The 25,844-nt window shown below is 37.6% G+C and overlaps 1 protein-coding gene and 1 long non-coding RNA gene across 4 annotated transcripts in view; one reads left to right on the top strand and one right to left on the bottom strand.

Annotated features, from left to right (window-relative positions):
* Positions 1-25,844, top strand: part of arnt2 (aryl-hydrocarbon receptor nuclear translocator 2) — a 94,860-nt gene that overhangs the window by 57,029 nt on the left and 11,987 nt on the right. For all 3 annotated transcript variants that reach the window (XM_040155038.1, XM_040154876.1, XM_040154957.1), the window contains 5 exons: positions 13,044-13,119; positions 13,770-13,893; positions 14,073-14,175; positions 14,430-14,568; positions 16,658-16,808. In XM_040155038.1, coding sequence (XP_040010972.1) covers positions 13,044-13,119; positions 13,770-13,893; positions 14,073-14,175; positions 14,430-14,568; positions 16,658-16,808 — 593 coding nt within the window. The remainder of the gene's footprint in view (positions 1-13,043; positions 13,120-13,769; positions 13,894-14,072; positions 14,176-14,429; positions 14,569-16,657; positions 16,809-25,844) is intronic.
* LOC120805176 lies at positions 500-24,245 on the bottom strand. The gene is made up of 3 exons (XR_005709526.1): positions 24,160-24,245; positions 4,333-4,526; positions 500-1,740 (listed from the first exon to the last, which is right to left on the bottom strand). It is a non-coding gene; the product is annotated as an uncharacterized LOC120805176 (long non-coding RNA).

Below are 25,844 nucleotides of genomic sequence, written 5' to 3'. Positions count from 1 at the left end.
ACATACGCACCATGTGAAATCAACCTTGCACCAAATGGCTGCCACAAGACTATTAGTGAGGCCGCCCCCTTTTTTTGGGTGATAAGGCCTAGCTTGGAGATGCAAGTCACTATTGTCTAAAATGTCATCATATGCTATAGCATTAAGGTTTCCCTTTAGTGGAACTAACACCAAACCAGGAAAAACAGATTTAGACCTAAAGTACACAAAAGTTTTCACCAACTTCTAGCTGTGTATATTTTTATTCATTGTAATTCTTGGCAACGTAGAAATATTATTACCATAGTCCAGAAAAAAGTTGACAAAATTGTCAGGTTAAAAAAAACATTTAATCTCTATTTCTACTTAAATTTAATATTATCATAAAAAGAGGCAGGAATTGAACATAGAAATATAAATGGTAGCTGGAGTGCACTTAAATAGCACTTTTCTAGTCTTATCGACCACTCAAAGCGCTTTTACACTATTGCCAATTCATCCATTCACACACACAGTCATACAGTGTTTTTTTATACATACATCACTTTCTATACATACACAAATATAAGACAGCAAATCACAGAGGCCCCATTTCATAAACCAGAGCCAAGCCCTTGAATAGCTGTGACTGAATTATACCATCTCCCTAAAGACTTTAATAAAGGGCAACCAATCACCCTTTGTGGACAAATAAAGTGATCACTGCTGCTAGATTGTTTTATGGCACAAAGGAAAAGGAAAATTACATTATACTAGAAACACACTGTGTAAAGAACTGCACAGATGGAAAATGTACCCAGAGCTAAATTTCAGCATATTACTTTCAATAAACACCACTGAGATTTATTGATAACAGCAGTTAAAATGGCTTCAGGGGTTTCTATAAGGTAACATTACTCTCAAGAGGGAGCATTTTAATTTTGGTTAAATATAACCACATTGGTGTGATCATTTTATGAATTTATGACTTTTCTTGTTTCATTAATATGAACTATAAACTTTCTTTGAGAAAAAGTATTTTGACTTTTTAAAGAAAAAAAGAGTAGAGTCAGTTAAGGCTTATTATACACAAGATGTTAACTGCTCCTTGTGCTAGTGAAACAATGTCGAAGAAGGCATTTTTTTGTCTCTTTAAACATGCCATTGTTATTTAAAGCCTGCAGCGCCATCTCAATACAGCAACACAATATCCTCTGGATCTGCTGGGGGCAGGAAGCAGGAAGGTTAGGAAGGAAGGTTACATTAGAAAGGGTATTTTTGCAATACCACTAGCATGAAATGAACAGTGTTGTGACTGTAGTATCATTCTCATAACATGACGTATAACTCTACCACACAGGTCATTTTAAGATAATGTCACTCTCAGCAGAAATAGACAAGTTAAACCCTAGTTCTGTATATCCTCGGGTAGAAAATGAGGTTTTCCACTGTTCCGATTCGACCTGAAATGTCAGTGAATCACATTTTTCACCTCACTCTGTTTTCAATATCAACACTCTGCTGCCTTACCAGCAGAGTCAGGGATAATATTATGGCTATCCGGACCTGTAGAAAGGAACAGTGTCTGTCCAAAGACTGTTCAAGGCAACAGGGATAATATTTACCTAAACTTATGATTCCCATGTTCTTAACAATGTGTCAAATGAAAGGTGTGAGGTCTCAGTCCCAGTAATCTCAGCTCCTCTACTGAGCTGCCTCTTGTTTGTCCGTGGTGAGTCTTGTACCTTGTTGGACATTGGAGCTCGGCCCAACAGCTCAGCTCTGAAACAAAAGTATGAACACAAGGCAGCAGACAGTTTTACTGCTTAAGCACTATTGCAATATTGATGATAATAAGCAACATTGACAAAATACAGTATCACAATTGTTGATGTTTTTAAAAAGTATTTAGAGTAGAGCTAAAGTTATTAGCCAGTTGATTAATTATTAGTCACTTGTGGATCAACACAAAATTAGTCAGTAACAATTAAGAGAATCGGTACTCATTAATTAAATTATTAATCAGGCTAAAATGCTAAATGTCTATTGATTCCAGCTTCTCAAATGTAACATGTTCTGCTCTCTGAATTAGCAGTCTGTGCACATTTCTCATTCTTCACATACCAAATTCTCATCCTCATCTATGGAAGACTAGATCGATTATAAATATATTAATAATATATACAGATAGATAAATTTATGAAGCAATTAATAAGTTAATAAATTGACAATGAAATAAATAAATGTGATAAAATATGTTAAGAAATTCAATAAATACAATATCAAATGAAAAATATAAATACCTCTTCCTAAATTTGATTAATAAATAGGCAATGAAATAAATAAATGAGCAATTAAAAAACATATATATATATACACGCATATAAATAAATCAGTATCCACTGAAATACATATAATGTATTTATTATTATAGAATTTTCCATACCAACTCCATTCTATATGTTTTATTATATATATTTTTTTCACTTATTTATTTTTCTACCACAAAGGCCTCTTTTATTTATATCAAGGCATATTTATTTCAGTAAGACACAAGCTTGTCAGTTAACCACTGGGGGTGGCATGTTCACAGATTTTTGCATATTTTTAGCCATTTACCCTCTGGTTTTGTAGCTAGCCAGAAAAGTGTTTCATTTCGAATACAGTGTTTCTGCTAGGATTTTCTTCAGCAACCGTGCCGTTGTGCCCATGTTCCCAATGCCAGATCTGTTTTTATTCGTGTTGGTAGAGAAATGGCTTAAAATGACCTTAAAATAATTTAGATAGGGTTATGTTATGTTTCCCTTGTGATGTGTGTGTTGATTTACAGGGAGCTTTTGACACTTGAAGACTAATAAATGTCGAAAGAGAAATGCCTATACAAAGAAAATGACTTACACTTTTTTTATTAACATAAATAGAAATAGAAAATATAAACTTAATGAGCAAGTCTTTCAGACTTATCTGAAAGTTTAAATATTATTTGACAACATAAGTGTACAGGACAAAGCTGTACCAGTTTAGTCTAAAATTGTATCTTAGATGAAACACCCCATATGATCAGGATATTAATAAAACCAATTTGATTTGTTTGGACATCGTTTGTCCGCATTTGTGCAGGCAAAATAAAAAGTTGTGCTCTCAGGTTTTGAGAAATTAAAAACTATATTTTTAAGGATAGGTCTAAGGACCCTATTAACATCCAAACGACCTTAATGCACACTGTTTGTGCAAATTTGTGTAAGCAAAACAAAATGTTTTTGCTTCATTAATTCACAAGTGATGAGCATTACATGTCAGATAAATAAATTGCGATAACTTGACATAATAGGCCTGCAGTCCTGGTTGAAATTATTGGCACCCCTGAATTTTAAGCACAGAATTTAGAATATCTTAAGAAATTAATGCAAATTAACCAGTTTTGAATAATCAAAATATTTTTTATAAGTTTTTTAAAATAAAAAAAATAAAACATAATAACAAAATAATAACACAAAATCTACCCCAGACGCAACTATTGCCAATAATTAATTCATTGTATGCTCAAAAGTTTCATGTCTAATTTCTCAAAAATGGTTGGAGCACAAATCTATTATTTTGTGTGCACAAATGTACACAAAGAAATTGCAGGTTTTATTCATATCCTGGTCTGATATTGTGCCAACCTTACGGAGCTGCAATGTTTGCACAAGGTTTGGTAGTATTCCCTACTGACATCGGTGATTTGGTACGCTTTTGTACCTGCATCTATTTAATTAGACGCCAAACCTGAGTAATTCGAGCGAAAATGTTTCTACGGTGGAGTATGGAATAGGCTGCAGGAACAGTATTTATGCATAGCTTAACAGGATTAACTAGTAACCATTTAGCTTGGCTTGTAACAATCACAAAACAAAATCACAAAGCTTTGTTTAAATTAATTCTGGTACTCGTTATATTTTTATTGCCTTTGCTAAAGAAATTAGTTGCATAGAAGACTATCTGTTAGCAGAAGTAGGTAGAGGTAGGTCTACTTTGTCAGTGTATGCCTTGCAAGTGCGTGTGCAGCAGCACTCGCAGTTGCAAACAGACTATGTTGGACTGCTAAACCATGATGTCACTGTGCATGAGTGCATGTATTTGTTTGTGGTTGTGTGGCAGGTTCCCCTTTGCTTCATACTACCCTTAGTTAGCTGTGACACTGTAGAGAGCGTAAGTTGTGGTGGTTACGTTTCGTCGTGAATATTAATGAACCATGTGAAATTTCAGCATTTCATACTTCCGAAACACCGTAATAATAACGATGTAAAATCTGTGTACAATGATGAAAAAAAATGAGAGTAACTTTTTCGGGAATCGTTTTAACAATAGAAATGGCTTATGGGACAAGCTTACCTTTGACTATAGTTTTCAGCCTGTAGTTAGCCCTGGCTGCTGTGGCATGCCCTGAAGATCTTGGTCATGAGCTGGTAGAGTCACCATTAGGACCTCCATTCATATTTTTCAAAGCATCTCTTAAAGATCTGCAATAGACATGCAGTTGTTTCTGCTCAAGACTCCTCTTCGTTCTTTCATTTTCAACTCAGTATCTGTGAACAAAAAATGCAGTGAAATAAATAATAAAACCTAGTATATGGCTTGACTGCCCTTTATCTGTTTGCTTCTCTCCTACTGTCTGTGCTCACATATACAGTAATTTAATACATTCGGATTCCCAATAAAACTGTTCTCATTTACATGTTTTTCTGTTTCTGTTGTCAGACAACGGAACAAGTATGAAATAGCGACTGAAACGCAGCCCATTAAGACCACATGTTAAGCAGCTGTAAAGCTGCTGCTCTACACTGCTGAAATCCTGATTTTATAAAAATCATCATACACATATGTTAAAGAACACGGCTGTGCTGTGATTCCGGCTATGTTTTCTTGTAAAATGATCACTCAGAGAGAAAGTTAGAAGCTCCTTTCATGTCTATTCAGCATCCATGCGGTCAATTGAATGAGACGCGTAGAGGGGTGTTCCTTCGGAGGGAAGGCCCAACCTCGTAGGGCAATACCTGCGACTCTCTTCTACTGCCAGGAGCAGGTGATGTCTCTTTTAAATTGAATTAACTTCTTAATTGACTTCAGAAATTTAAAGAAGTCACAGTCTTCTAGTTGTGTAATAGTGTTTAATAGTGCACTGGTTTATTTATCATACAATGATCCATAACCATCTGCTATTAAATACAACCATAGTGCCATATGTACAGCAAAGGTAAAATTAAAAATGTGTATTGTCATATTGTATTTCTTTATTTCTGAAATTATTTTTAATGTTTAATTAAGCCTACATTTGCTTCTTCTAAATGGGACAATTATTGATGACAATCTGGTAAAGAATTAGTCGTCATATTAAGACGGCGTCATATTACAACTGTGGTTATTTTTTGCAACAGACTTGTGCTGGTTGCATAAAATTTGAAAGCGGAATGCCAAGCGTAATTGTGGCTTGATCGTGACAGCATCACTCCAGTTACAGACGGAGGATGGAACAGATACCTGCTGCCTTCAGATGGCTGTAAAGAGACTCACCACAGTAAAGGTCATCAGTATAGACTACCTACTAACTGTCGTGGATTACAGGCGGGCAGCAGACCGCACAAAACGTGCAAAGTCACCAAAATATCAAACCAGTACAGTCGAGGAAATAACCTCAGTGCATCACAGGATAATACCAGTTCACTCGTGCACTACTGCGTTTGGCACCGTCTAAAGCCCTTCATGTCCTGTTCCTCCTGCATGTGTTCCTAGCTGCCATCGTCAGATAAGGACTGCGTAAGCTTAACTAGTTACCAATGTAATCATACAGCTAATAGCACAGTCACATGTGTGTGTGTGTGTGTGTGTGTGTGTACGTGCGATTCAGGTATGAATCACTACAAATAGTTTCCTCGGGCTGAGGTGGCAGGCAGATTATTAGCAAAATATGTGTTAGATTTATGAGATTGCTGTTAAAAAAAAGAGTGTCATTTATAACAAAACTACAAAGTTCAGAAGCAGATGGCTTTTTCCAGGTCCTCACAGTATGATTAATACCTCTGTCGCCTCTTTGTAAGTGTGTGCTTGAGTTTACATGTTATGTAATGTATGTTATGTTTAAATGGGAACACTAGTGAATTTCCTTATACTGTTGAAAGTGCGCAATAATGAGCTGTTTGTTGAATTCGTGCAAGAGCAACTCAGTGTGCAAAGTGACCATCTTTGCGTACTCAGGTGGTGCATGTTTGGACAATGCTCGTGTCAGTGGCGTGAGTGTCCTCTGGTTGTATGCAGTCTGCTCACCTGTGGGATAAGAAGCTAGATAGGACATATTTGTCAAGGAAATGTTCATCTGCACCACTGATTTTTTTCTTACCCAGGTGAAAACCTTTGTCAATCAGGATTATTCTTCAGTTTGATACAGGCGGGTAAGCAGATGCATCACTGATAAAGTTAAGGCTGAATTAATTCACTCTATACCATGTGTGTGAAAGTGAAAACAGAGGCAGTGATTTAATTCCATGAGCTCAACGGATACAGCACTCAATCACAATCTTATGTAATAAATATTGATTAAAATGCATTTGTCAAAGAAGTAATGATATTGTTGATTAGATATGAACTTGTCCCAGGAATTATGTTATCATTTAATTATTGCCAAATGTGATGCATATTAGTTATTGTAATCTGACTCACAGCAGTTATATGTTATCTTTAAAAAACAAATTACAAGATATACTCTTGGAGGTGATAATAACCCAACATTTTTGTTTATGGAATTGTGATTAATTATTTTACATTACTCTTCTCAATAGTTTTGTGAATATGGTTGAGAAATGACAAAATAATTGGCAAATCGTGTCATGTTTTGTGTCGTCCTTTTTGCTGTAATAAATACAGTTATCCTAAAATGTTGCCATTTATCTACAGTGTTTTACTTATCTTGATTGTTAAATTAATTTTAAATTCAAATTAATTAACTACAGGCCCAGGGAGAGCTTCCTGCATGTCCCAGCTGCTCTGAAATAGTTGTTTGATCTCTGCTGCCATGATAGCATCTTTGTTTGAGTTATATCCCTGTTGCTGGTACAATTCTTATTTAACTGCTTATCAGTGTATAGTCAGGGAAAGTTTCTAGCCTCTTACATTTATTCTTCCCCACTGTTTTAGTCAAAAATGGTGCAATTTGGTCACCAAATGTAACTTGGAATCGATGGTAAATGGTGCTTCTGATGTGTCCAGTATCTGCAGCAGCAGATCATAGGCCATTTATACCCATAATTGACAAACTTGTTGTGCTATCTCTGACCATAAAAAGCTAATTTCCAACATATTTTGCTGTGATGAACATGAGGAGTCTGTGGAGAATGAGTTGATGAACTTGTAATATCCTGCTGTGGCAGCATGCTCAGAAGCCCTCACTACTTTTTGTCAGATCAGAAACAGTTAAGTACATAAGTATTCGGACAATTTTCAACAAAAAATACTGTATTAACCTTTAAGGAATTACAGCCATTTTTATTCAAGTCCCTCATTTTCAGAGGCTCAAAAGTAATTGGACAACTGTATGACAGTCATTTTCATGGCCAGGTGTGGACTTTTCCCTTGTTATTTTAAGATAAATTAAGCCGATAAAAGGTCTGGAGTTGATTCCAAGTGTTGAATTTGCATTTGATAACTGTTCATGAGAACTCTGAAAATGCGGTCCAAAGATGTGTCAATGCAAATGAAGGAGCACACATTAGGTTGAAAAAACAAAACAAACCAATCAGACAGAGAGCAGAAACTTCAGGAGTCGCCAAATCAACTATTTGGTACATTCTTAAAAAGAAGGAATACACTGGCAATCTTAGCAACACCAAAAGGCCTGGAAGACCACAGAAGATGACTAAAGTGGCTGATCAAAGAATTCTTTCCTTGTTGAGTAAAACCCCTTCACAACATCTAGACAGGTCAAGAACAGTCTTGAAGAGGTAAGTGTATTATTGTAAAAGTCTACAATCAAGAGATGCCTTCATTAATTTAAATACAAAGAGTTTAAAATAAAGTTAAAACCACTAATAACACTTAAAAAACAGAAAGGCCAGACTTTAGACTTTGCCAGAAAACTTCCAAAAGAGCCTGCCCAGTTCTGGAACAAAATTCTTTGGACAGATGAAACCAAGATGAACTTGTACCAGAATGATGAGAAGAGAAGGGAATGGAGAAGGAAAAGACAAGCTCATGGCTCAAAGCATACCGCATCATCTGTCAAACATGGTGGAGGCAGTGTTATAGCATGGGCATGTATAACTGCTAATGGAACTGGGTCACTGGTGTTAATTGATGATGTAGCTGCTGATAGAAGTACAATGATAAATTCTGAAGTGCTATACTATCTACTCGGATTCAGCCAAATGCTACAAAACCGGATGGTGCTCTACAGTACTGATGGATAAAGACCCAAAACGTACTGCGAAAGCAACCCAAGAGCTTCTTAAGGCAAAGAAATTTAATATTCTTTGATATCCAAGTCAGTCATCTGACCTCAACCCAACTGAGCCTGCTTTTCACTTACTGAAGAGAAAACTGAGGGCAGAAAGAGCCACAAACAAGCAGCAACTAAAGGAGGCTGCAGTAAAGGCCTGGCAAAGCATCTCAAGGGAAGAAACTCAGCATATGGTGATTTCCATGGGTTCCAGACCTCAGGCAGTCATTGACCACAATATTATATATATTTATATGTATGTTAGCTTGCCCAATGAGTTTTGAGCTGCTGAACATTAGGGACTATGTATAAAAATGTTCAAAAAGAACTACACCACTACCATTCTAGCAGTGGTGCAGCCATCATATTCAATACTGATTGTAATTATCACAATTAATATTTACATTATTTTTTTTTACGATATTTTCAGAATATGTTCTTTAAAGTCAGGTGATGCAGAGTCTGCATTCACTACGTTGTGTATTGTGTTGAAATGGAAATATGGCAACTTAATAAATACCCACATACACCATTACAATATTTGATGTTGTTCAGGCTCAGGTAAAACCTGTCACATGTCTGCAGCACTTGTACCTGTCAGATTTTTAGATTCGACTACTGATCAGCCCTTTTTTGGTGATGCTCAATATCTAGTAGAGTATTTATTGTTTTTCAAAGACTAAAAAAAAACAACTTTGGTTGCTGCATATGAATGGCTTCCTTACAAACATAATTTATTAAAGTCAATGTTTCAACGTGTATAGAGTCAGGCAGATGTTACAGTACATTGTTACGATTCTGTAATTTAGGAGTTTTATTTCAGTCAGTAAACTCAAAGCCCTTTTGACTATCAAGAGCATTATGCAAAAATAATTACACCTTTGTGGGTGTGACAACAGCTGAATTTGCCTTATCTCTGTCGTGCTCCCACACTCATTGTCTTTGTAGCCTCAGGTTTGATAAGAGCATAAACATAAAAAAAAAAATCACTAATTGTTCTTCAGCATTCACAGCTATGTAGCTTTTGTTGTCATCTTTCACACCTCAGTGGCATGCATCAGAAAGGTTAACAACTGTTTGTTGAAATTGTTTCAGTGCTTTCCAACTAGTGGAGGCATAGCTTAGCACAGGTTAAAGCAGGCAAGTCTGCCTGTGTGCACTCTCAATTCCGATTGTACGGGCCGTGTGCATCTGAGTGAGTTGTGGTAGTGAGACAGAGTTGCCTGCATGATTCTCTTCTCTTGCTTCCCTTTCAGTTCTCTTCAACAATATGAAGGAGCTGTTCTCTCCACTGATATTAAGTATAAATAGGTGGATACTTAATATATTATGTATTTCAGAAATGGTATGAGAGGTGTTGTTTTAACTCTATAATAATAGATGCATAGATTTTGGTTGTTGCGTTGGATTGCACAGGTACAGTACAGCCAGTGATGTCAAACGGTTCACTGTCAGTCATAAAAGCGTATTTGTATACATCATCATTAATTCCTTGTATCTACTTCTACTTCTACTTGTAGAACAAAATAACATATCAAAAAGAATGATAGAAAAGTACAGAGAGGGTTATTTTTTTTCCTTTTTTAAATATTTTTTTACTATAACTATGTGATGAATATAAAATTAAGAATCTACAATAAGAATTCGTTAGGTCCTCATGTAGACTGTTTTTTTGTTGATGTGAAGTGATCCAAAGCTATTACAGCAGCAGGGCATCTCATTCCTGAAACTTTTCAAATAAATGAACTTCAAGCCTATTACATTCAAAACAGGCCATCTATGCAAGGTTTTTAAAATCTACTGAATTCCCAGTTTTGTGTGTGTGCCTCCATTCTGAGCTACACTAACAAATGGAGTGGGAGATTGACAGGTGCATCAGTACAGTGTTGACAGTAATGTAAGCATTGTACCTGATGTCTGTGGTGAAGAGGGACCTGAGCATGAATGGCGAAGCTCTCAATTAACCAGTTGATCTACATCTCAGGCCACAGCTATGGTTATGTGGTTTGGGTTTTGACTGAAAGAATGAGATCATGTATACAAGCAGCAGAAATTAGCTTTCCCTGTTCTCTTTCTTCAGAGTGTCTGGGCTCATCCATAGCACTTCAGAACGCTTCAAACAAAGTGCTTGCCACATTGTTTAACAGTCAGTCTGTAAAGCACATCCAAAGTACATAGCAATTAACAGGTATGTGGAGGTGAAAAAGTAGTTAATGTTTGGACATCTCTCCCAAGTTCTCTTTTTTGATTATGATTATTCTTTACACAATTACTTTCACTTGTCATGTGAACAACCAAGTGCAACCAAATGTATGCCTTCAAGGTGAGACTGTCTGAAAATGTGTGCTATTATCCCCAATTAATCACATCTCGCCCGTCTCTTTGATGGCAGGGATTTCAGCCCACTTTCGAGTGTTGCTGTTCAGAGCAGGCATAAACTCCTTTGCCTTTAGACATGGTTAGACATGGTAACACTTTGTACAACCCAGTTGGTCATTTGAACAATACCTCTTTCTTTCGGGATAGCATGAGGAGCTCAGACATCCAGAGGGAGCTCAGAGTAGCTGCTCCTTCCCATTGAAAGGAACTGCTTGAGTTGGTACAAGTATCAGATTAGGATGCCTCCTGTATGCCTCTCCATGGATGTATTCCAAGCAGGTCCAACTGAGAGGAGACCCCAGAACAGACCCATACATGTTGGAAAGATTACATATCCCATCTGGTCTAGGAATGTCTTCAGACACCCCAGGAGGAGCAGAAGAATGTGGCTAAGTGGGAGGGCCTCTAGGTTACTTTACAGTACTTAGCCTGCTAACCCTATGACCCAGACCCAGATAAATGGGAGAAAAAGAATGGATAGACTAACAAATAGATCTGATGCAATTGTGGAACACATTGTTATGCTCAATTACTAACCTTCTGGAGCCTAAGGCCCTGCTCACAATTTGTCTTAGTGGATTTTAGTGGATTTTCATTGGGATTATATGGAGGTCTAGTACCCGCTATTGATAATACCACATTTATATGTAGAGGACAAATTTTGCAATTTCTGTCCTCTCAAATATTAGAGATTAACTGAATAATAGCTGAGCTAAAAAGAATGGCTTTATCCACTGTGATGGCCCCTTTTTCGAATAAACTATCATTTAACTACTTGCTATTATAACTTAACTGTACGCTCAAATGTGTCACACACGAGTAAAATGAAACTTGACACAAAAGTGGTGTGCAGATAAACTCGTTGTCATTAGCAAATCCACTAATAGAGACAGTGCCCTTCGGATCAATTCAAGTACATAAAACGGTTTTCACAAATGACCATAAATGGTGGTGTGACCAAGCCCTCAGAGGGAAATTTGTTTATCGAGTAAGTTTTGACCTTATAACAACTTGACCAGGTGCTCAGCTTCTCATTACCATCCACGCTAATATCGTCTCTTGCCTTATACTTTTGCCGTATCTCACTTTCCTGGTCTGTATTGTTTTGGATCTCTCACTGCTGCTTAGATCATTGGGGCTCAGCCTATTCTACCTGTATAACCATGGTTTTCCTTTATTATTATCGTACATTTTTCAGGTTTATCCTAATCTGAAATTGTTTAATTCACTTGTGTGTCATTTTCAGTTCCAGATATAGGCATAGATCTGGCTAAAAGCCTACCTTCTTCATTATTCTAAATGGGGCTTTCACACCTAACCTTAAGGTTTGCCTGTTAAGTGTGGTTTGTTTGGGCTGGTGTGAAAGCTGTCAATCAAACTCTGGTGTGGCTGAACAAACAGACAAATACTATTTGAAAAGTAGGGTCTCAGTCAGGTGCCAATCAGACTCTGGTGATGGTTTGTTTTGTAGTGAGAAAGCAAAGCAGATCAACAGGATTCTGTAATCATAACATGATATAAGTATGAATTCAAAAGATATGAAAGAAACTACTATGAAATCGGCTGGGAAAACTATTTCATCACAAAATCCACTGAGTAGCTGTCCTGGAGCTTTTTATCATATCATATCTGCTCCTGTAGCTATTCACCATCAGATGAAGATCAGACAGACAGAAACAGCTACTAAAAGGACCATATGGAGAATTTTTTTTCTAAACTGCTGCTTCCGAGGTCAAAAGTGAACTTTGACCCTCTAGTATTAAATATATCTGCTGATCATGAGAACAATCAAGACAGCATCTGGATAATCCACCACAATCTAGACTGATAATGTTGATAATATGTTATTTCTTGGCGAGCTCTTTGTAACACCAGAGAAGATAATTAATAACATCAGGTTCAGTAAAGTGCTGTCTGACTAGCTGTCACTCACGATAGTTTGATATCTCCTCGTGGGTCCATGTAGCGCTCATGATACAGGATGACATCACAAACACTATCCAATAAATGATCATGTTTATAGGTCTTCATTTACAAACCAGACCAAAACTAATAAACCAGACCTGAACTAATAAATGTTGTGTAATAAATGTTAATCATGTGAATGTTTATTAATCATGTTACTTTTCAAATTATATTGAATTTAAAATTAAGGCTGCTTTAATTCAGTAATGTAGAGTTTGTGTCAGTTTGTAGTCTGAGATGCTGATGATGTATGATGATGTGTTGTGTTTTGCAGGCAGCTACAGCAGCAGCAGCAGGCAGAGCTGGAGGTTCACCAGAGAGATGGACTGACTGCCTATGATCTTTCCCAGGTAAATCTCTGCTTTAGAACTAGTTCATGACCCCACTTAGCTGGTTAGAAAGAGCCTCCATATTCTATGGAAGTTTAGTTGAATTAAGTGGATATAATTACTAAATAATCTAAAATTGAGGGCAGTGTCCAATGCATCCTAACGTGAAGACAGTGATGTGCCTTTTATTCATAAAAAGCTTTTTGTTGAATAATTACCATATATTAATGTATAGGGACAGTCCATGTAGAGTAATATATGAAAATAACACATTTCTTTGTACTTGGACGTGATTTTGTCCAATTAATGTGCTTAACACCGAGATGTTATAGAACAAAGGATTTTTACCACTGGGCTAGTATTCATCAGGTGCCTCAGAGTTGGAAGTCCTGAGTTCCCAGGCTGTAAAAAAAAAACTGCAATTGTCCTTTAATCACAGGTCCAGTAAAGTTTAAAAAAGCAAAGCAGACCAGAAGACAAGTTCCATTTGATGATGGAAACATCAGGAGTGAAGGAGTACAACAAGATCCCTTTTTCTTATTCCTCTTGTTTGCTTACTCGTCTAAAAAGCTTAACTGACTAATTTGCATGAAAAAGTGGATGAACTAAATCAAACCATCCCAAACAACCCTTATCCCCTCCCTCCTTCCCACATGCGCTCACATCCACAGGTGCCTGTGGCCAGCGTCAGCAGTGGAGTCCATGAGGCAGGCAAGAACATCGACAAGACAGAAGCCCTGTTCTCCCAGGAGAGAGACCCACGCTTTGCTGAGATGTACACTGGCATCTCTGGCTGTACGACACATATACACACACACACACACACATGCAGAAACACACAAACATCAACATTAACCTCATACACACGTCCTGATAGTAGTTGGTTTAGTTTTGTATTTCTTTTCATTATCTGCGGTCTCTCCTCCATGTTATATCTATAATACTGATCCTGGTATGTGTGTATGTGTGTGTAGCGGGAGATAAGAAGATGATGGTTCCTTCCTCTACAGCTGGAGGACAGCAGCTCTACTCCCAGAGCTCTCCTTTCCAGCAGGGACACTCTGGAAAAACCTTCAGGTACATGCCAGTAATGGGTGTTAGTGCATGTCATGTTCAGCAGGCTACATCCATAACTCAATTTCTTAGCCCTCTGGTGTGATAGCAGTGTGTCTCTCTAGAGAAAAGTGTAGCCTGACTAAGCTTGTGTGTGTGTGTGTGTGTGTGTGTGTGTGTGTGTGTGTGTGTGTGTGTGTGTGTGTGTGCGTGCGTGCGTGCGTGCGTGTGTGCGTGCGTGTGTGTGTGTGTGTGTGTGTGTGTTTTTATGCACACAGTTCCTCTGTGATCCATGTCCCCGGTGTAAATGACATCCAGCCATCAGGCTCATCTAATCAGAATCTAGCTCAGATTTCCAGACAGCTCAACCCAGGCCAGGTGGCATGGTCAGGCAACCGACCCCCATTCTCTGGACAGGTAACACACACACAAATACTTGCGCAAACAGTGTTTATATCTGAAGTGAAACCATTGTATCAGTAATAAAGTAAGCAATCTTCATGGTTGCCATGATTGCCAGACTTGTTTTCTCTGCTCCTCCTGTACCCCAGACCCCCACCTCTGGTGCCTGTTAACAGATGGACTTGTCTTATTGCCATGTTTTGTGTGTGTGTGTGTGTGTGTGTGTGTGTGTGTGTGTGTGTGTGTGTGTGTGTGTGTGTGTGTGTGTGTGTGTGTGTGTGTGTGTGTGTGTTTCACAGTCTTGCTAAAGGAATGTGCTCCGCACAGGCTCTTCTGTCTTAACAGGCTCATCTGTCATCCACACACACTGCTTTACTTGTCAGGCCATACCAATCTACTGAATTCTTTGTTTTTCAGTAACCTCTAAATATATCACAATAACTGGAGTCAGATTATATGAGCGGAAAAGTTGGTTCAATGTTCTCATCACCAATAAACCCAGCAGATATTAAGAAGTGAGATCATACATGTTTTCCAAAAGTCCTGGAAAACCTGAATAACCTGCAGTTCTTCAGTGTAGTTGCACAGTATTGGAAAAGCCCATTTGCCCTAACTATTCTCGAAAACAATGAGTGGTCTTGGGAGAATTTTGACTTTGCTACATAACAAGCTCCCAAAAATGTATTTTGGTCTGATGTCCTTGCAACAGCTGGTTGCTCCAATTACAGTAGTAAAGACACATCAGTCTGCAAGTTTTTGGAAAATTATGTCTTGAATAGCAATAATCCTGTCAGTGTCAGTGGTAAATATACATCCCCAAAATTCAGTTAATTTCTATAGCCAATTGAGCTACTGTGGTTGTAAAATCGCTCAGCACAGCTGCAACCTAAACAACAACCCAAACTTAACATATGCATTTTCGGAGATGATTTTAGATACACTGTAATCTGTTTTGTTTCAGTAAATGAGAAAAGTTACCACAACAATAGTAATAATACTATATGTAATAACACTGTAACAGTTTAATAACAGTACAATTTGCAATACAATAATTGACCAAAATACTTAACTTTTTAAAGTGACAATGGATTGCAGTTTTAAGTACATTTTGTGAATGATATTGCATGAAAACAGATTGCTGTGGAATGCCATTTTTTTTTAAAGTCAGACTGTCTGCTGTCATATCAAGTTAAAGGAAAATTTGGGTATTTCTAGCTTGGTATAATTCTCGTTATTGCTTTCTGACTATGACCATGTTCAGACAGACAACAGCACTGCATGAATGGGACCGTGTTGGTGCATTGGGGGTGCCAATGCAGAGGGTTCTGTCAAAAAACACATCAATCTAATGTTATTCAGTAAGACAATGTGTTGGCAAATAATATATATGTAATGTGAACACTATATTACTACTGTTTAACTTGTGATCACTGAGATGAAAGAAAAAAAATATTTGCTGATGTGTTAACTTTCCAAAGTTGTAAAATGCTGCCTCTAAGTATTATAAACTGATGTGTAGTGTTTTGGCCTGCAACAACGCGTCCCCATCAGTGCAGCCCCTTTTGTTTTTTTAACGCAAGCATGTTTTCGGTTTGAACACCTGCTTATGGGTCACGCTGACTTTGCACTCGCCACCTATGCTATAGCTTTTATACCTGAACATTGAAGAGGCTTTTACGTTGTTTGCAAATAACATTTACGGCTAGTACAAAATAATGTTATAGTTATATAGTAGCTGGATCAAGCTTATTTGGCAGAGTATATTTATCAAATAGCTAAGAGTTTGATTTTGTATTTTGGCCAACTCATGGAAATAATGTTGACGTGTCACATTGTAGGATCATTTTTCGTGGGTATAGAAAATGGATGTTAACTCATTTACCTAAATGACAAAGAATGTTCAAACTCGAAAATTTAATTTTTGCACATTTCATGTCTAATGATAAATAATTAATCATGCTTTGTTTTGAGGAAACTTGGTTAAAAATAACATGAACACACTGACCTATGAACCTTGTATCTTGTGTTATAATCAACCTTGAGCTGACTATATAGTTACAACCCTAATATGCTGTATATTCTAACCAGTATCTGTGCTCTACAGTCCAGTAAAGCCCAGTCCAGTCCATTTGGTATTGGTTCTGGCCACAGCTACCAGACCGACCCAGCCTCATACAGTCCCCTGTCGTCACCAGCCACCTCCTCTCCCAGCGGTAACGCCTACTCAGGACTGACAAACCGCAGCACAGCTTTTGGTGAGCCCTTGTTTTCATATTTTTTCCTCATTTATTGCTGGGTGTGCTATTGTATTGTCCCACCTGTGTGGTTTGGAGTGTAAGGCATTGATTTGTTGTCGAAATTCTGTGTGTTTGTGTCTCTCTGTCTGCAAACATAATCTAACTGAGGAACAACATTTGATAGAATCGTAACTACAGCACAGGTTCTGTGCGTTAGAAGGTCTTATAAGGTAGGGCTTGGCAATAACATAAAATCAATATCACCACATGAATAATGAGTTTGGTTGCATTGGCAGTGTGTGCAGATGCACCAGCCTCTCGCAGACCAAATATTTCAGTTTCTTCTGTCGTTTTATGTCTTAAAACAAAAAAAAGCACTTTAACTCAGCAAAACTCAGCTACAGCCACCATGTTCTTCTACCCATTAGCAGAGTGAATACAATGAACTATCCAGTGAGAAATGAAGAACTGCTCTTTCACTGATTTCATTGAAACAAGCTAATGCAGCAACCTGCTGCATACAGCCATCGAGCTGGATGGGCTAACTCGCTACTAAAATGACTGGGAATCACCGCTGTCTGATGGAACTCATGGTGGTGGACTGTGAGTTAATATCCACAAGGAAAGGTCCATGATTGCTGTGGTAGTGTCCAAAGACTGTTCTTCGCAATACTTACAATAGTGAAGAGGCCACCATACTGTCTGCAAGGGGGTTCATAATGTTGTTGTTGTACCTGTGTCTACCTGTGAGAGCTGTACAGTGGCATCAGCGATCAAAAAACATCCCACTCCAATGAATTTCTCATCATCACTAGCGACTTTAGTCACGCAACTCTAAAGCCTTTTGCGCCAACATGGCAACTTTGATATAAGAGGAGAAAATACACTGGACCTTGTTTACATCCAAGTATTTTCTCCTAATGTAAGAATGCTCACTCTTATTCTTAAGACTGTGTGGTGTTTGTATATCTGTTCTATGTTGCACTGAGGTCCACGAGGAACAACATTTCCTTTCCCTGTATGTATGTCTAGCATATGTGCGGGAATGACACTAAACCTGAACCTGAACCTTAACTAATAAGAATACATTTTACTATATATCACAATATGACAAATGTAATCAAAAAAATTCCCCAATGTTGCTCACCAACATCAGGCAAACCCTTGGGGTGTAAAATAAAATTTTCAGTGACTGCCTTTGTTGGCTTCAAATTGTAAGTGACTTGGAATCTCATTTCGACAAAAGAAAATTAAAATAATAACAGTCATTTTATCACGTTAAGATTTGACTAAAAGTCTTAAAACGATAATACTGAATTATCAGTAAACCCTTTCAGTAAGGTCTGCTGGTGTTTTTCCAGTTTCATTTGTATATAAATGAGCAGACATTGGGCAGGACATTTGGCAGCTCAACACTGTCACTATTTAGAAAATAATATCCAAAGGAGAATGAACTATATACAGTGGCATGAAAAAGTTTGGGCATCCCTGGTCAAAATTTCTGACACTGTGAATAGTTAAGTGAGTAGAAGATGAACTGATCTCCAAAAGGCATAAAGTTAAAAGTGAAACATTCTTTTCAATATTTAAAGCAAGATTTTTGTGTGTTATTTTTGTTTTGTACAAGTTTAGAATGAAAAAAGGAAAGGAGAACCATACAAAAGTTTGGGCACCCCAAGAGATTTGAGCTATCAGATAACTTATACCAAGGTGTCAGAGCTTAATTAGCTTATTAGGGGTATGAATTGTTCACAATGATTGTCAGGAAAGGTCACGTGATGCAAATTTCAAAGCTTTATAAATACTCTCACTCCCCAAACTTGTCCTAACAATTAGCAGGCATGGGCTCCTCTGAGCAGCTGCCTAGCCCTCTGAAAATTAAAATAACTGATGCCCACAAAGCGAGATAAGGCTATGAGAAGATAGCAAAGCGTTTTCACGTAGCTGTTTCCTCAGTTCATAATATAATAAATAAATGGCAGTTAACAGGGACGGAGGAGGTCAAGTTTAGGTCTGGAAGACCAAGTAAACTCTAAGGGAGAGCTGTTTGTAGGATTGTTAGAAAGGCAAATCAAAACCCCAGTTTGACACCTGCACACATATGACCTTCATGGAAGAGTCATCAGAAGAAAACCTTACCTCAGTCCTCACCACAAAATTCAGTGTTCGAAGTTTGCAAAGGAGCATCTAAACATGCCTGATGCATTTTGGAAACAAATCCTGTGGACTGATGAAGTTAAAATAGAACTTTTTTGGCCACAATGAGCAAAGGTATGTTTGGAGAGAATTTCACGAATCATCGATCATGCTTTGGGATTGTGTTGAAGCCAGTGGCACGGGGAAAATTTCACTGGTAGAGGCAAGTAGAAGATTAACTGATCTCCAAAAGGCATAAAGTTAAAGTGAAACATTCTTTTCAATATTTAAAGCAAGATTTGTGTATTATTTTTGTTTTGTACAAGTTTAGAATGAAAAAGGAAAGGAACACCATACAAAAGTTTGGGCACCCCAAGAGATTTGAGCTATCAGATAACTTATACCAAGGTGTCAGAGCTTAATTAGCTTATTAGGGGTATGAATTGTTCACAATGATTGTCAGATAAGGTCACGTGATGCAAATTTCAAAGCTTTATAAATACTCTCACTCCCCAAACTTGTCCTAACAATTAGCAGGCATGGGCTCCTCTGAGCAGCTGCCTAGCCCTCTGAAAATTAAAATAACTGATGCCCACAAAGCAGGATAAGGCTATGAGAAGATAGCAAAGCGTTTTCACGTAGCTGTTTCCTCAGTTCATAATATAATAAATAAATGGCAGTTAACAGGGACGGAGGAGGTCAAGTTTAGGTCTGGAAGACCAAGTAAACTCTAAGGGAGAGCTGTTTGTAGGATTGTTAGAAAGGCAAATCAAAACCCCAGTTTGACACCTGCACACATATGACCTTCATGGAAGAGTCATCAGAAGAAAACCTTACCTCAGTCCTCACCACAAAATTCAGTGTTCGAAGTTTGCAAAGGAGCATCTAAACATGCCTGATGCATTTTGGAAACAAATCCTGTGGACTGATGAAGTTAAAATAGAACTTTTTTGGCCACAATGAGCAAAGGTATGTTTGGAGAGAATTTCACGAATCATCGATCATGCTTTGGGATTGTGTTGAAGCCAGTGGCACGGGGAAAATTTCACTGGTAGAGGCAAGTAGAAGATTAACTGATCTCCAAAAGGCATAAAGTTAAAGCATTTTAAGCAAGATTAGTGTATCGTTTTGCTTTAGTATAAGTTTAGAGCTAAAAAAGGAGAGGAACATAATACAAAAGTTTGGGCACCACAAGAGATTTGATCTCTGAAATTACCTTAACCTTAACTAACCTTAATTTGCTGGTGAGTGCTATTGCTTGTTCACAGCCATTGTTAGATAAGGCCAGGTGATGCAAATTTCAAATCTTTATAAATACTCTGAGTCCTTAAACCTTGTCCCAACAATCTGCAACCACTGGCTCCTCGAAACTGCGGCCTAGCACATTGAAAATTAATATAATTGATGCTCACAAAGCAGGAGAAGCTATAAGAAGATAGCAAAGTGTTTTCAGGTAGCTGTTTCCTCAGTTAATACTATAATAAAAAACGAGAGTAAAAAGGAATGGTGGAGGTCAAGTAGAGGTCTGGAAGACCAAGAAAACGTTCCAAGAGAACTGCTCGTAGGATTGCTAGAAAGGCAAATCAAAACCCCAATTTGACTGCAAAAGACCTTCAGGAAGATTTAGCAGTGTTCTGGAGCGGTGGTGCAGCAATACCTGCACAAATATGACCCTCGTGGAAGGGTCATCAGAAGAAAGCCTTTCCTGCTTCCTCACCACAAAATTCAGCATCTTTTGCAAAGGAACATGTAAACAACGAGGGTGGATCGATCATGCTTTGAGTTTGTGTTCCAGCCAGTGGCATGGGGAACATTTCACTGGTAGAGGGAAGAATGTATTCAATTACATACCAGCACATTGTGGGAACAAACATCACACTGTCTGTAAAAAAGCTGAAGGTGAAAAGAGGTTGGCTTCTACAACAGAATAATGATCCTAAACATACCTCAAAATCCACAATGGACTACCTCAAGAGACACAAGCTGAAGGCTTTGCCATGACCTTCACAGTCCCAACGAACTTAAACATCATCGAAAATCTGTAGATAGACCTCAAAAGAACAGTGCATGCAAGACGGCCTAAGAATCTCACAGAACTAGAAGCCTTTTTCATGGAAGAATGGGTGAAAAATCCCCCAAACAAGAATTGAAAGTCTCTTAGATGGCTACAAAAAGCATTTACAAGCTGTGATACTCGCCAAAGGAGGTGTAACTAAATAATGACCATGCAGGGTGCCCAAACTTTTGCTTCGGGCCATTTTTCTTTTTGTTATTTTGAAAAGACTAGTCACCATTTAGTGACCTTTAAAAATAGATTTTGTTAAAACGTATTAGTTTTTGCGATTAAAGATCCGAATTTTTAAGACTGTATTTTCAGCATCTAGCAATTGTACAGGATGTCGTGGTCATATTTCTTGGCATAAGCGGAACAAAACTGGTTAAAGAAAAATTCTTTACATGCATGAGTGTTATTTCACAAATTTACAAGTGAGATGTCACCACAGAAATGGTGGTTTTGTTTACTTCCATCTACTACCTGGGTTATTCTACACGTGTAGGCTTTGATCCAGAGAATATATTTTACACATTGTTTGGAATATAACATTTTGAATGCACCCATGAAAGCACTGCTAACAGTGCTAGACTGCTAACAGTGCTAGACTGGAGCTAGCTATGGATATATATAACATACAATGAAGGGAAAGGAACATAACGGCAACAAAACTGGTTGATATTTGGACCCACTTCAAATATAACGCTGACGAGGGAAAAAAGTAAGTGTAGTATTGTCGGCAGAGAAGCTCCAATAAGTTGGATATGAAGCATTGCTCAGGTGGTTTCTTGTAAAATGAATGTTGGCAGGTATGTTGGTTCTTTTTTTTTTATATGTCAAAAGCTGCAGATGCCAAAGATACTCCACAATTAATTAAATCCCCTGCATCACCACATTAGTGTGCTACTGAACTCAGGAAGATCCTTTAACATTAGATGTTTAAGCAAGACATTAATAGGGATCATTTTGTATGTATAGAAGATCTCCATACATTGTGTATCTAAACATAATGAATAACTATCACACCCCACAGAAGAAAACAAATATATTTGGGTATCTTCAGACCATGACAGTCACCATGTATTCAGTTTTATTGAGAAAACTATCTCCTGCTTTCAAGTCTTACGGGCATATTTCTGTCCTGGTACAGAGGTAAATACATTGGTGGGAAAGAAAAGCAGGAAGAGTCAGAGTCACTTATTAATTGTTCCATCCACCATCAATATACATTATTCAGTATGGCCTTCAAAGCTTTTTTTCTCACTTCACACTGCGTTAGGAGCTGATACACACCAGCCTTTTTACGAGTGTCATGGGTAACTTAACTTCTGAACACTACATGGGAAAAAGTATTTCTCCACTGACAAAGTAGCACAAATGAAGTAGTGTCTGATTGTCTGCATTGAGTTGTCTGCATGCTGGAATATTCTCACAACAGCAAAATACTGATTATCCTTAAATTCCAAATCAAACCCCGCCTGCTTAAAAATTAAATTGCAGTATTTGACAGTAGCTCAAGAATGTGTTTGTTGTGATCAGCCCCACGCTGGTTGCATGTGAACAAGGGTTCATGTGCTGTTGTTTAAACCCTGACATCGCACACTTGAATGTAAGCTACATGTCAGCATTGCATTCACAAACTGACATCTGATTAGGGAATTTATTTTTTCAATCTTAACAGCTGTATATGAATGCATCATTCTGGCAAAGGAATATTAGGGGTTTACTGAAAAACTAACTGGGCAGCAGGAGGTTTCAAATTGTTTTTTTATATACCTTTATTTAAAAAAACAAAAATAATTAGTTTGGATTGCCAAAATTATTTTATGCATGAGATATATATTCAGGATTTCTAGATTAAGTAACTCTCCTGTTAGAATGTTCAATTATATCACAGTTAAACTTAAATTGAACAATTATGGTGGCACACTGTAGACTCCTTAGGAAATTTGTTACACTGATAGATTTAACATAAACAAAATAAGAACACAATGTATTCGTGCGCCTTTACTTGTCACACAACCATTTACAGATATGTGGCTGAAGACTAATTTTTCCCAGTAACTATAATTATGTTTGTCTGGCAACATACAGTATCATACCATAATACCATGTAAAGGTGCAGGTCAATCTTAGAAAATCAATATTTGCTTTATCCCCAGAGTTCACACTTTTTGCTGTTTTACTACACTTTACTCTTTGAGGCATTAGTTTTCAATCCCTTAGAAATTGAATTTAAAGGGCGATGTCACCAATTTTCGACTTGATTGCTATGCTTCTTGTTCGAGGAGTACATCTATATAAATGGCATTAAACTTCCCTATGCTGTTCCCTATATTAAAACATTTTTCTGCGTCTAGCCCGCAAAACTCCTTTTGAGGACTTTTACAACCTGCTTAAACTATAAACTACAAACATTCTTTTGAAGCCTGCCTCCAAGGACAGTTATAAGGCATGACCAGACTCAGCAACCAAAACAATCCCTCCACCATGACACTATAATACTGGTATATTTAATGGAAAAATTGTTTCATGATAAAATGTTGGACTTCAGTATTTGTCACTACTGGAACAAAGCCGAAGGAGGCGGAATCAGAAACATCAATGTATGTGTGTCATGTGTTTTCGCTACAACTGCAACCGAAAGAAAGGCCCTGCGGCCATTGTGGCTTGATTAGCAGCATCCACTGGTGCTCTGTGATAACTAATGTGATGTCTATGTGGCAGATGCACACCCACCCACCCATGGATACAGAAATTGAAAACGTTGAACTGAAAACAGCTTCACTCTGCTCAGTTTCTATATTATTTATTTACTTAGTTTTCTGGTTCCATAAGAGATGAAGGAGCACAACACAAAGTTTTGTGCGTCCCTGGACAGAAAAGCTGATGCTAAAATAAAGTAGCAATGTATTTGGCAGAAAAAATATATGCCTAATATAATACTGGAATCAGACATTCAGCACAGATGAACATCCTTTAAATGCCATCACATAACTCATAAATCCTTTACACAAAAATTACATGGTCTTATGTAAAATACAATGCATTGTAGAGACTGGTAATGTTAGCTTTCATTGTAACTTCAAAATCCATTGTAAAAGCCTTTCAGGGAAAATCTAAGAGACAGAAAATACTGAATAGTAACGATACTATGTACGAGTATTATTGATTATTTACCTTCTGTAATCAACTGCGTGTCTCAACATCAGAAACACACTGCAGATCTGTCCCTGTTGTGCTCTCATTGTCATGTGGTGCTAATGTGTTGGTGATTACTCTTTAACTCTTGACAGCATATCTACATTAGTTTGTTCAAAAAGGACAAATATTTGACAAGGTGACGTCTTTCCTGCTGTCAAATCAGACCAGAGTTTCTTCTCTGATGCACGACATGAACTTTAAAAGTGACCGTCTGACTGCCAGACTCCAGTTTGTACTGTTTCAGTACAGGAGAGGGCATAAAAACATGTTTCCTTTATTATGTTATGGACAAGTGAGGCTGAAGTTGTACTGATAGTATCTTCACACTACTCTTTTCGTTGTCTTAGCTCTTTAAAAACACATCTTCATCCGATTTTATTTTTAGTTTTTGTGAATACAATGCTTTGGCCACAATTACATTCATGCCTAATAAACAAACATGATGTTCTTAATTCTTATTATCACCTGGTCAGTTTTAACTGGTACATCTCTTACTAAATCAAAGTGACATGCATAATGGATGTGAGAGCGTTGTATGCTTATGATATTTATAATTAGCAAAACCGTATTGTTGTGCCACAGTTGATTAAGATATCTTTTTCCTGGCCACTTCTGGTTTTAATGTTATTAAAGGAAATTAACAGCAAATCACATAGTGACTGTCTGTCTTTAATAAGAAACAAGAATATATTCTGCATAGTCCACTCCATATGCTGCTTCAGAAACATAATTTACCTAGAATTTTTGTGGTACAGGTGTACTGTGGGCTTTTTTTTAAACCAGTCTCATTCTCCTCCTTTGTTATATTAAAAACTTGTTTTATGTTGTTCTTGTGTTCTTTTAAAAACAAGAGCTTTATAAATACAGGAGGAGTCCTTTATAAACAAATTGTCTTGAAAATAGACCATAGTATAGCTACTGCAACATTACTATTACAAACAAGATTGCATACGGTAACTTAAAATGTATATAATAATTAAAAAGTAATTTGCTTTGAATAATATAATAAAATGGATATTCAGTATAGCATCAGGTATCATTTACTTAGCTGTTTAGCTTATTCACAATAGTCTCACAAAGGGTACCGGTTCTTCATTGTTCACTGTCCCTTGGCACCTGCACAGAGTAGTGGAAGGTGTTTTGACCGGAGATGCAGTGACGGTACTGCTGGATACCACATATAACGTTTCTGTGTTCTGTGTGTGTATTTCAATGAATGTTATATTGTACTTTGCCAGCTCGAATTACAAATAAGAGTCAGCACAGAACACCCCAATGGAACAGTCTCACCTGTATGCAGCATTCAGCTTCAGAGTCTGCACAAGAAGGTTCCAGTTCTTTGTCATACATGTGCCTCGAAGGTTTTAGTTTCTCAGCCCCTTGTGCACCATTGTGTCCCAAGACCAAGCTGAAATATGCAGTGCAGACTGAGGTTTTTGACTGTCTGCTGTAATGCTCTTGCAGATATTCTGGCTTGTGTACAGGTCTCTGTAAATGCTAGTCAATGCCAACTTGTCTGCTAAACTGGTCGCTAGCTTGGGAAACAAATTCTTTGCCTTTTTTTCTGTAAACACACCACCATCAGCAAAAGTCCTGTGGAAAATACCCATAAAATGAGTGGCCTGGGAGTGGTCTGGCATTCGGGTTTCAAAGGATTTTCT

The sequence above is a fragment of the Xiphias gladius genome, chromosome 1 (assembly GCF_016859285.1).
Source record: "Xiphias gladius isolate SHS-SW01 ecotype Sanya breed wild chromosome 1, ASM1685928v1, whole genome shotgun sequence".
Classification (NCBI taxonomy): Eukaryota; Metazoa; Chordata; class Actinopteri; order Istiophoriformes; family Xiphiidae; genus Xiphias; species Xiphias gladius.
The sequence above is the reverse complement of the archived record's forward strand: the minus strand, read 5'-3'. Positions and strand labels throughout refer to the sequence as shown.